At 36.2% G+C, this 12649-nt stretch overlaps 1 protein-coding gene across 1 annotated transcript in view; it reads left to right on the top strand.

The window, feature by feature from the left end:
- Positions 1-10240, top strand: part of LOC107699794 (succinyl-CoA ligase [GDP-forming] subunit beta, mitochondrial) — a 124310-nt gene extending 114070 nt beyond the window's left edge. Inside the window, exons 10-11 of the mRNA XM_016501188.1 lie at positions 3333-3453; positions 9279-10240. Coding sequence (XP_016356674.1) covers positions 3333-3453; positions 9279-9394 — 237 coding nt within the window. The 3' untranslated portion in view covers positions 9395-10240. The remainder of the gene's footprint in view (positions 1-3332; positions 3454-9278) is intronic.
- The last annotated feature ends 2409 nt before the right edge of the window (positions 10241-12649 follow it).

Genomic DNA, 12649 nt, shown 5'->3' with positions numbered 1-12649 from the left:
GGATCTTTTGGTCTACTTCACTTTGTCAGGCAGGTCCTATTTAAGAGATTTCTTGATTGCGAACAGGTGTGGCAGTAATCAGGCCTGGGTGTGGCTAGAGAAATTGAACTCAGGTGTGATAAACCACAGTTTTAACAGGGGGGCAAACACTTCTTCACACAGGGCCATGCAGTTTTGGATTTTGTTTTCCCTTAATAATAAAAACCTTCATTTAAAAACTGCATGTTGTGTTTACTTGTGTTATCTTTGACTAATATTTAAATTAGTTTGATGATCTGAAACATTAAAGTGTGACAAACATGCAAAAAAATAAGAAATCAGGAAGGGGGCCAACACTTTTTCACACCACTGTGTATGTATATATATATATATACATACACCTTGCTATGTGTACTGCGGCTAACCGAGACTTGTCATTTGCACTTATATATTGTTGCTCTTTTGTTAGTTTTGACTGCTTTTATTGTCCTCATTTGTAAGTCGCTTTGGATAAAAGCGTCTGCTAAATGACTAAATGTAAATGTAAATATATTCATAAATAATTTATATTATATATAAATATACATGTTTTATATATAAACAAAACATATTTTTCTTAAATATATACATGCATGTATGTATTTATATACATAATAATTATTCACAGTACACACACACACACACACGTATATTATGTAAACAAAAACTTTTATTTTGGATGTGATTAATCACGATTAATCATTTGACAGCACAAATTATTATTATTATAGATTTACTGACAATTGTTGCTTAATGCAGAATAAACACACTTCATAATGGAATAATTGCTTTTTTATTTTATTTTATACATTATTATTATTATTATTATTAAATTTTTACTGACAATTTTACTTAAAAATGCAGGATAAGTTAATAATGTTGTAGTGCTTTTTATATAGCTACGACGATGATGCGTAATGCAGAAGCAGTGCTCAATTAAAAAGTGTAAGCTATATGTAATGTGTGACTTCGTAATAGTGCAATAAATAATTGAGTTAATAAAATCGCAGTGTTTAGAAAACCTTGCCTAGTGCCTGAATTCATGTTCAGAATATACAAATTCACAAAATAAGGAACTCCAGTTTCTGGCCAGCAAGGTGAATAACAGCATTTGTGGGTGAATCTGCCAGTATCTCTCTGATGCTCAGATTTCCTTTCTAACCAAACATCATTACCACTGAAAGAGCCAGCAGTCACTGCCATAGATTATGAGTAAACATGCCAAATTAATCTGATCTGTTGAATTGCTAATTTGACAGAAATGAATTGACATTGAGTAATTAAAATTCTTTCCTAGTAACACATTCACACCAGAGTAACACATTCATGAGCTGTTAACAATTCTGTATGTGTATGGACATACATGTGTGTTTGCACACACTAATATCCCTTTGATTGATGCTATAAATTTATGTAAATTATTGTTGGATTGTGTAAAGTATAATCTGCTTATTTTCTTTTTTAGGAATTATGGACATTATATAGCATTGTTAGCACAGCTAATACCGCGCTAGACTCAAATATCCTCAGGTGGGCTGCTCATTTCAGGACTTAAGCACCTCAAATCTCTTTTCCAGCCCCATGAAGGTTTTTAGCATGCTAGTGCTAATAGCCTATTTGGCAGCTGGTCTTTATTCATATGAGGTTTAGGGTTTTCTCCAGTCATGGAAAGCCTGAAAATATTAGAACTGTTATAACATTTTATAAATAATAGAAATTTGATTGGCCATCATGAATATGAGCTTTTCTTGTTATCATCAACTCTAAACTGTTTAATTGCCTTGAAATGTATTTATTTTCATGATTTTTAAAACATTTGCTAGTTAAAATATGTGAGAACCCTGAAGGTTTTGCTCTCTTGCCTTTTTATCTTCTTAAAGGGATAGTTCACCCAAAAATGAAAATTGACTCACCCTCAAGCCATCCTAGGTGTGTATGACTTTCTTCTTTCAGACGAATACAGTTGGCGTTATATTCAAAAAATGTCCTGGCTCTTCCAAGCTTTATAATGGCTGTGAATGGGTGTTAAAAATTTTGAAGTCCAGTAAAGTGCATCCATCATAAAAAGAACTCCACACGGCTCTGGGGGTTAATAAAGGCCATTTGAAGCAAATCGATCCGTTTGTGTAAGAAAAATATCCATATTTAAAACCATAATTTGTAGCTTCCGCTAACTTTCATATGCACGTTCACGAGAGAGTGGTGTTCCAGTGGATGATGTAGGACGTAGGCGTAGCGTAAGCTCCGGTGAGAATAAGCTTGTCTCGTGAAAACCAAGTTTTGTTTACAGCAAAAGGAAAACCAGTCTCCTCTTGGCTGATATCAAAATCCTCTGACTTTTTTATTTCCAAATCCTCGTTTTGTACTTCTAACTCATGACCGGTGTTTTGTTTTCTCTGCGCTTCCACGTTTGTCACTTCTCACCGGAGCTTACGCTATGCCCTGCATCCTACGTCATCCACTGGAATGCAGCTCTCTCTTAAACGCGCTTACGACTGTTAACCGAAGCTATGGTTACAGTTCATAAAGTTTTAAATATGGATATTTTTCTTGGGTCTAGACTTTGGCATGTCAATAATACACCCACAACAATAGGTGGCGCCAAATACGCATAAAACGAGTGTGCCATGAAATAGGTAATGTAATGCGTGTTGTAAAGATCGCGAGTAAAAATAAAGGAAAAAGAAAACCTTACAGCTGCACGAGTCATGACTGTCACGTTAGCCTGATGGGACCAAACTCCCTTTGTGATTTTAAAATGTAAGACAGTACCCAGATTTGAAGACTACAGTAAGATTTAACTTCTACTGTTAATAAGATTTTGGTAGGCTACTATTAGATGGATAGCCTAAATGTCCTAATTCATGTTTTTTTTTTTTTTAATGGTATATCAAAAAGTGTATATTTTTTAAATGTGATTGTTGGTACATTTTACCAGTTTTTACCATACTTTCAAAACAAAAATTAAAATAGGAAAAATATGCAATATGAAAATAATTGAAGACAAAATGTGTTTTACTGAGAAAAAACAAGATTTGGTTTTTAAAACCTTTTTCCAAAAGGTACATCTGGAAAAAGGGGGGGGTCGTCTTTTAATCAGGGTCGTCTTATATTCGGGCCAATACGGTAATTATTGTATTCGTCTGAAAGAAGAAAGTCATATACACCTAGGATGGCTTGAGGTTGCGTAAATCATGGGGTAATTTTCATTTTTGGGTGAACTATCCCTTTAAACACTGCATTTGCTAACACATACCATGTTTTGATCCATATAAAGCATCGTTTTTTCAAACTTTTTCTCTTTTTCTCCACAGGTAGAGGCCATCTTGGTAAACATCTTCGGAGGAATTGTTAACTGTGCCATCATTGCTAACGGCATAGCCAAGGCCTGCAGAGAACTGGAGCTCAAGGTTCCCCTGGTGGTCAGGCTCGAAGGTGGGTGTGGCCAAACAATAACATTTATACCAAAATTCGCAATTTATGAATCAAAGGTTTCAAACCTTTACCTGTATTCAAACCCGTGTCTGTCAAGTGTAGAGTTTGTTGGTTTTGGTTAGCAAACGTATCACGCCACAGCATTTGCTGGTGGCAGTGAGAGGAGCAGAGGAGCCAGGCGTTGATTGCAGGAACTCTCACCTGTGTATGCTAATGCTACGCGCTCATGTGACACTGGGCCTCGGCCTGCTCCCATCTGGCCATTAGGATAATTGGCAGAAAACAGCTGAGTCGTTTTGCATGGAGAGAGACATATACTCCACTCCATTAATTTTCTGCCCCTCGTTTGTCCATGCTGTACTCTGTCCTTCTGAGGACGTTATCTGAATCGGGTGTGTTAACTAAGCGAGACATGCAAAATATGCAGAGTGGGGGGTGCGAGAACAGGAATTGGGAACCACTGGGCTACATCATATGTCATTCACCGGTGAGAAAACTTTAAAAATACTACAATACCAGGAAGGAAGATCGGGTTGTTGATGTTTGTCTGCCATTCTCGCTCTGTCTGCACAGCGTGCATGAACGCGCTGATGACGTATCCTGTCTGCGCGAACCGGGTGCGCAGAGGTATGATAATACATACGTTGACAGGCAGGTAGGAAAGCCAATTAAAACACTCGGACCGAGCGTTTTGATTGGACAAACATTTCTTGGTCCTATGCCTTCCACAGAATATATAAATACAGATAAAAACATGTAGACCACTTAACTTAATGATTGCTATCGTGATGTGAAGAGACTTTCAACCAGCATAACAAAAAATGTTTCTGAAGACAATCACCTATTGCACCTTTAAATATAGGACAAGAGCAGCATTAAGATATTTAGCACAATTAAATGCTTATTGTTTTAAGTTTCTGAGAATATTTACACTTTCGGGGGGAATGCACATGTGGGCCAATATGGTGGCAATATGCCAAATATGTCAATGAATACAGTTTAAATGTTTGAAAGTGACTTTTGTGTGAGCTGTGATTCATACATTGCTACACTATTGGCAATATAAAATTGACCTTATTTTGCCTGCAAAATTTCACTGTGTCCGCACCTTTATGAAGAACACAATAAGAGATATTTTAAAAATTGTGCTGGTCACTCTTTTCCATACAGCTTAGGTGCTCTCTGTTAACTGCTACAAACAAATCATTAAGTCAGTGAGTTAAACTTGAAAACTTGAATGAATCATTGTGCAATGGATTCATTTAAAAAAGACTGTCATTCTGACAATCATTCAAAAGAATGATTAATTCAGAGACATCACTGCTTCTCTCACAATTTCTCCAAAAAGAGATTGGACAGGTGTCATGAGGGCAATGCCACTTGCCTTTTTCTCAAATAAAGCTATCAAATGGCTTCAGAAGACTTAGTGCAGAAAACATATGGGCCATTTTTATGATATTTTATGATATGAACTTGAATGCCTTACTTTCACATTCATTGTAATTGCATGGAAAAGAGCGACCAATACAGTCTTCAACAATTCTAGCTCTTGTGTTTCACCAAAGAGAGAAAGACCCATACATTTGGAATATTTTAATAAATATATTTGTATTCATTCTTTATATAAATAATTAATTAATAATGGAATAATTTCCATTTAATTAAAATAATTGTAATAATACATTTCAATTAAATTATTACAAATAATTTCATCATTTTCTTTTTTTGGGGGTGAACTAGTCCTTTAAATGAAATGGCTAAAAGCCTTGATATCATCCATAGTGCAAAAGTAATTACTGGCACACAATTTTCACAAAACATTTTCCATCCAAATGAAAATGCCTTGAAGCAATAGTGGCTCAGATTCGCCTGCCCTCTCTGGAAAAGTGAATTAGCCACAGTGGCCTGAAAGCCCTCAGTAATGGGTGTAAGAGGCAGCATGCTGCTTACAGGTCGATTGTCTATTCTGTCTCTCTGTCTGTGGCTGATCATGTCTGACAGATCGCTATAAGATGGTTCCCAGCTTAGAGTTTAGTTGTATTAGCTGCCTATTCATTCAGGCCCATTTCTTGACCCAGCCTCTCCATAAGCCCCACCTTCCCAAGAAAGACTTCAGGTACATATGAGTGTGTGTGCATGTTTCTCTACGTACTCTCTTCTTCCAACTTTTCCACAATCAGCTCCTTTATATAGACACATAAAGAGCATCCTGTTTGGGTATAAGATCCTAATTTTGTTCTTCAACATGCTGGATCAATGATACTCAGTTCAGGCCAACAGTAGTTGTTCATTCAAAATATAACTCACATTTCAGTAGATTTCTGATAAAGCTTCTTTCAAAACTCATTATTATTATATGTGACCCTGGAGCACAAAACCAGTCTTAAGTCACTGGGGCATATTTTTAGTAATAGCCAAAAAAAACATTGTATGGGTCAAAATTATCAATTTTTCTTTTATGCCAAAAATCATTAGGATATTAAGTAAAGCTCATGTTGCATGAAGCTATTTTGTAAATTTCCTACCGTAAATATATCAAAACTTCATTTTTGATTAGTGATATGCATTGCTAAGAACTTCATTTGGACAACTTTAAAGGCGATTTTCTCAATATTTTTATTTTTTTATTTTATTTTTTTTTTGCACCCTCAGATTCCAGATTTTCAATTTTTAAATGTTGTCCTATCCTAACAAACCTTACATCAATGGAAAGCTTATTTATTCAGCTTTCGGATGATGTATAAATCTCAATTTCAAAAAATTGACCCTTATGACTGGTTTTGAGGGTCCAGGGTCACATATGCGCATGCTGCTTATTCATAATCATATTCTGTCAGTTCCATAATGAGTATGTATGTTTAAACATTAGATATTCTAATGTAAGCTTTGTTCAGAGGCATAGGCCAATTCATACTGATTCATTCTGCTTGGTTTTGGTGTTAAGTTGGTCTCTTGCAGCACCTAGTGGCAGTGAGCGAGTACAGACCTGTGCGTGTCAGCTCCTAGATGCTGAGATCAATACAGTATATGAGATATTACCACATACAGTGCATAGCATGCAGAGATTTGACTCGCAAAAGGCCATCTAAGATCCACCAATCAGAGCAGTCCAAGAAAAAAAAAATACCTTTCAGTGTGTGTGTGTGTGTGTATGAGAATTTTTCATGGCTTTTGTTTAGGCTTGCTCTCTCTGCCCTCAGACGACTCAGCATTGTCAAGCAGCGGCAGTCGGTGGATATTCTATACTCCCAGCACACAGCCCTGCTCGCCCTCGTCCTCTGCTAATGAAATTATACAATTGATTGTTTTGTGCTGCCAAATGTGGGAGACGTGTTAGAAATGAGTTACTGTGCGAGCGGACAAAAGCGCTGAAATATCAGTAGTTAAGTGGTGCCGGTAATTGAATTCCTCATGAAACTGCTATTGATTAGAACATCCTCTCTCCTGAGAGAGCGAGTATTATCATAATTACACTGCAGGACAACAACAACACACACACATGTACGTTTAGTGGTACTTGTACTTTGGCATAGAGATATTTTAGATTTATAAGTATGTAGCTTAAACGTACTATAACTCAGATATACTGTACAGACACATTAAAAAACATTTTGGCACATGTAGAATTGCAGATCCAGTCTGATAAGGTTCAGATTTATATGCAGGCCAATATGCAGGATGATGCATTCATGCAAACACTTTTTACGGCCACATGGGTCATAAAACAATGGGAATTTGAAGTCGTGGTTTAGCAGTTTGCATGTAGATCCATGGTGTTGAGGTGCTCATGTGGGCGATGCAAGTTCAAGCCTGACTCGCATTATGATCTGATCCCATTCCCCCTTTTCTTTTATTTCCTTGCCATTCTCTACACTAGCACTGTATAATGTACATTTTTACAATTCATAAATGCATAAAAATCAAAATATATTTAAAAAGTAAAAAATGATTTACAAATGTATATTTAAGATAAGTATCGATGAGCTAAAAACTAAATATAATGTTTATAGAAATAATATTAAAAGTAAACATACATTATTAGATAAAATATATAATAGTCTAGAAAAATAAATGTTTAAATAAGTTTTTACATAAAATGTAAATGTTAAATATTAAATAAAATATGTATAATAGTTATAATTATTAAATAAAAAATGTTATATATAATAGCATAAATAAATGTATAGAAAAAATAAATGTTCAAATAAGCATATGAATAATTATAATATACAGTAAAGTACAATAAATAAAAAAATGCTGTAATAATACAATTATTTAAATTAAATATATTAAAATAAATGTAAAAAATGTAATGGAAAATGTTTACATATATTTTTTTAATTATTATTTTAAAAGTAAATTTTAAAAATATAATGGAAAACAAAAGAAAATGTCCAGCACAATTCTGTAGCTTGCAAATCATTATTAAACAACATTTTGCTCAAATGTCTTCATTTAAAAACAATATTAAATAAAGTAAAAAAAAAAAAAAAGTAGAAATCCATCTCTTTTATAGGCTTGTTTTTGACACACACATTCTGTGAGTGAGAGCTTTTCTCCCTAAGCTCCACATTCACCTGTGAAATCAGCACGTCTGTCATCTACAGCTGTTCGCCGATGCTCAGCAGAGTCACACACCTCTCACATGTAATAATAATAATAATAATTCCTTACATTTATATAGCGCTTTTCTGGGCACTCAAAGCGCTTTACATAGAAGGGGGGAATCTCCTCAACCACCACCAGTGTGCAGCATCCACCTGGATGATGCGACGGCAGCCATATTGCGCCAGAACGCCCACCACACACCAGCTTACTGGTGGAGAGGAGACAGAGTGATGAAGCCAGTCAGCAGATATGGGGATGGTTAGGAAGCCATGATGGTCAAAGGCCAATGGGCGAATTTGGCCTGGATGCCGGGGTTACACCCCTACTCTTTTTCGAAGGACATCCTGGGATTTTTAATGACCACAGAGAGTCAGGACCTCGGTTTAATGTCTCATCCGAAAGACGGGTCTATATTGCACTTACATGTGCAAGTGTCTGTTATTCCTTCACTTACATCTCACAACTTCCGTTCCCTTTACTTCTTGTCCTTCTGCCTTTTCTTCTCAATCTATCGTCATCCTTTTGACCCCTGTGGATTAGTTTTCTGATTTGTTTTATGGTGTTGGCCCCGGGCCCTGGTCCCGTGTCAGGGGGGCCAGAGTTCAGTGACATTCAGAGTCACTGTAGAGACCGCAAGGGCAGCCCAAGCAAAATTATACAGTGCGTGCTCAGTCGGGACGTCTGCTTTAATTATGTGTGATGACATAGACCTAAACTTATTTTTATTATACACCTAAATAATTACGCGCGCGCACACACACAAATCTATGTTTTTATTTTCTAATATTTCATATTGTGTGGACCTAGATATAAGCAGTTGATTTTAATGAAAAGTTTGGTATTATACAAACTATTCAAGTTTGTCTTTGGATTGGATAATAATTATTAGGTATAAAGATATATTTTTTTGAAATGTTTACTACAATTTTTATTATTTGTGAACCTGAGATGAAAATACTTCACATGTATGTCTAAGCTAAAGAAACATGATTGAGCACGCAGTGGCGAAAACCAAGCTTTAACTATTACGGGAAGTGAGAGTCCACAGTTAAATATCCAACAGTGGATATTATAAATATCCAATATTTACCAATGCCAATTTAAAAATATATATCCAATAGAATATATCATGCATCCCTGGTTCTGAGAATGTGTGTGTGTCAAAATGAAAGTGAAGGCTTAAAAATCCCCATTAACCGAAGTGTCTTGATGTTCAGGAACCAATGTTCAGGAGGCGAAGCGTATTCTTTCTGAGAGTGGACTGCCCATCACCTCTGCCAGTGACCTCGATGATGCTGCCAAGAAAGCTGTTGCCGCCATTGCCAAGAAATAAATGCATATATGCATACACACCATTCTTATACACCTCACCAACAGAGCTGTGGCATGACATAAACAGAGCCATACACACTTCATGCACACACACGCCTGAAAAGCTTCCTGCTGAACCACAGAGACACACAGTACCAGCCTTGTCCAGTTTTTCCAGGGCCAATAGTGTATTTGGGACCCTCTTCACTGGTCCCAACTTCTCAAAGTCTTGGGAACGTGACTTTTCCTGGATTTAATATTTTTGTTGTTCAATAAATAACTGGGTTATATTCATTGCCTTACTTTAAGCCTTTTTTATCGAAAGGTTCCTTTATTGATCATAAGTGTGGATTTATTTTTTCAAATTAAACTTAAATAGCTTAATTGCATTCCATATTAATCCCAACAATAAATCTTTATTGCCTTAAGTAAACTAAACTATTAAAAGTGTCATATGGTGGAATAGCATCGTTTTTTTTTTTTTTTATATGATTGAACTGTGAAATAAATCTCAAATCTGATATTGATTTCTTAATCTCCATATGATATCGCCGTCCCAGTCTGATTTATGGTTTATTTTGTTTATAAGAGTGTGATAAGACTTTATGGGTATAAAATGTAAAACTCTAGATTAAGTATTGTTTGTCTACAATATTTCTGCCTTACTGATCATTTATTGAACAGTAAATTCAATATTGAAAAAGTTTCCCTGTTACATGTTTAAAAAAAAAAAAATTGTGATTCCCATATGCATCATAATGTATAGTTTTTTCTTTTTAAATAAACACAAAGTGGTGTAGTTTTTATACTGTGCCTCTCATAAAGATGTTTTAGAAGCTAAAGGCCCACAATAAATGTAATTAGCTTTTTGTAATCTTGAATGTATTTTCAAAGTTAATGTATATTTAAAAATGAGTTAACAGTGTTGAAAATAAAACACATTTCAATTAAAAAAAATTATCTTTTCTCTTTTCTCTTTTTTTTATTTTAATCTTTTTTTTTTTTTTGATTGAGCATCACAATAATTGTCTGCAAATGAGAGTATCTTAAGAAAAATGTGTTTTTAAACCACTAGTGATAATTACAGCATTAGACTGTGTTCAGAGGCGTTTTCTGAAATCCATCCCCGTCAGCGGGTTGCAACATTTAATGGATTATCTGTCAGGTGATCCGAGAGGACACCCGGACCGGATCAAGTGCCTCGAGCAACAGACCTCTGTCTCACTTTCTCCATGTCTTCTTGCACTTTTTCATTCTGACTTGCCTTCGCTCACTTCTCACTTTTCAGCCTCACAGTCAAATTGATCTGCATCCGCGAGAATCCCAAAACCAACCTGCGCGGCCTGCAAAGTGCTGATTTTTGACCAAGCGATGCCATGCCGCACGTATCCACAAAGTTACATGTGAAGGTGAAGTGCGGATGGGTGTAAATCGAGGAGATGGTTCAATAATTGCCTATTTCAAGCTCTTCCTTCACCATGTCAAATACAAGTGTGTTGATGGATTAGACTGTGGAGTAGGAGTCTTTATAGAATATGCTCTTGTGGCGTCATTGTATAATTCAGAGGTCATTGAATGTGTGTCGGAGAAAGTAAATGTAATGACCAAAATTAGCACCGCTTTCTTGTATAACTATAGATGAGCTGAAAACCCTAAAGATGATACTGACTGTGAAGACAACCGATAATAATAGCTAGCTGTCATATAGTAGTTTAAAAGCTATTCTGTATCCTGGTCTCACTGCATTTTAAAGAGCCATCTTTCTTTATACAGCCTTGTAATTGTTCAATTGGAGTTTTGAAAGGATTGCGGTCACTTTTTCCCCTCAGAACGGATGTTAAAATGGTAATTGCCACTTTGGGAATCTGTCTTTTGAGTTTAGCGTGAAACTGATCGCCAGCCTCTTCGTGAAAAGCGCAATTTTCTCCCTGGACAGTAAGGTCAAGTCATCCATTCAGGAATATTGGTTATTTATTGTGTCGTTTAGAGGTAACAGCCACAAATTTATTAGTTCATAAACCAGCAATGTGCTTGTAGATGGCGTGTCGCTATTGTATTTGGGTTGTCAGACACATGGGCTATTCACTCATTATGTGCTGCCAGTTCAGTACATTATTGTGTGGAATCTAAAATGGACGTCTAGAGCTCTTTCGTATGAGTTTAATACCGTTCAGTACTTCTCAAGGTCAGGTGGAAGTTTCCTGAGAAATAAGTCTGCCAGTTGTCTGACATCTCCTCCCACACTTGTCATGTGTCGTGTCTTTTATCTGTCTATGTCTGACTGGCTTAGAGTCAGTCTTTTCAGCTACTCCTGCTCTTATAGTTTCATCATTGCCCTTTTTCTATAACCTCGTTTATATTGTAAAACTTCCAATTGGTCGTCTCTCCTTTCTCATTCTCTGATTTTATTCGCTCCCCCCTCCCCTCACCAGCTGGGGCTGTATATTATCCCCCTTTGTTAACGAGTGCTTAATGGCCCTTTATTAATTAAACGAGGATGCAACAAAAGGTGCTGACTGAATACACTGCTGGCAGTCAACCGTGCCGTCTTTTCAAATATTTGTTAGTTTCTTTTTGTTTGACAAACTTTCTTCTGCTGCAAACTTTTGACAGTGATTTGTATGTGTATTTGTGAGTGCTTCTCTGATCCAACTAACTACAAAGAGGTATCCAGAGAGACGGCTTCAATAAAGAGAAATCAACTGATGGCTGACACTAATTAAAAGCTCATTTCATGTGACCTCTGAAAAAGCCTCTCTAATTAAAACAGAAGTGCAAGCAGGAACGTTTGGTTTAAAACGGCCCGATAATGAGATATTAGAGTGTCCTGGTGGAGTTTGGAGCAGGTGCGAGGATGACATAAACACACGCAACACAAAAAACACACTGGAAAAACAGCCGACACGCTGCTGATGCATTCAGATCAGATGGCTAGAGAAATGCAAATAAAATTCAGTGGTTTAACTAATCGAACTGTTAAAGTATTTTATGATAATCTGCTTGTTATTTGTTAAATGTACATTTTTTGGGTTAAAATTTCAATTTTGTTAAGTTTATACTGTTCCTATAGGCTAATACCTGAAGCACTCTATCCATTAGCATTCGGGATCATTTTGGCTGCATTTACATTGCAGGTCTTGATGCCCAATTCCGATTTGTTGACTATAGGTTATCCTTTTTTTTTCTTACATCTTTTAAAAGTGACCCATATCTGATATCTGCATTTATACTATTTGAGGAAACAACTCAAGGGGTTGAGTCTTTGTCCCCCATTGCA

Source organism: Sinocyclocheilus anshuiensis, unplaced genomic scaffold (genome assembly GCF_001515605.1).
Source record: "Sinocyclocheilus anshuiensis isolate Anshui unplaced genomic scaffold, SAMN03320099.WGS_v1.1 scaffold951, whole genome shotgun sequence".
NCBI lineage: Eukaryota > Metazoa > Chordata > Actinopteri > Cypriniformes > Cyprinidae > Sinocyclocheilus > Sinocyclocheilus anshuiensis.
Note: the sequence above shows the minus strand (reverse complement) of the source record. Positions and strands in the feature narration are given on the sequence as shown.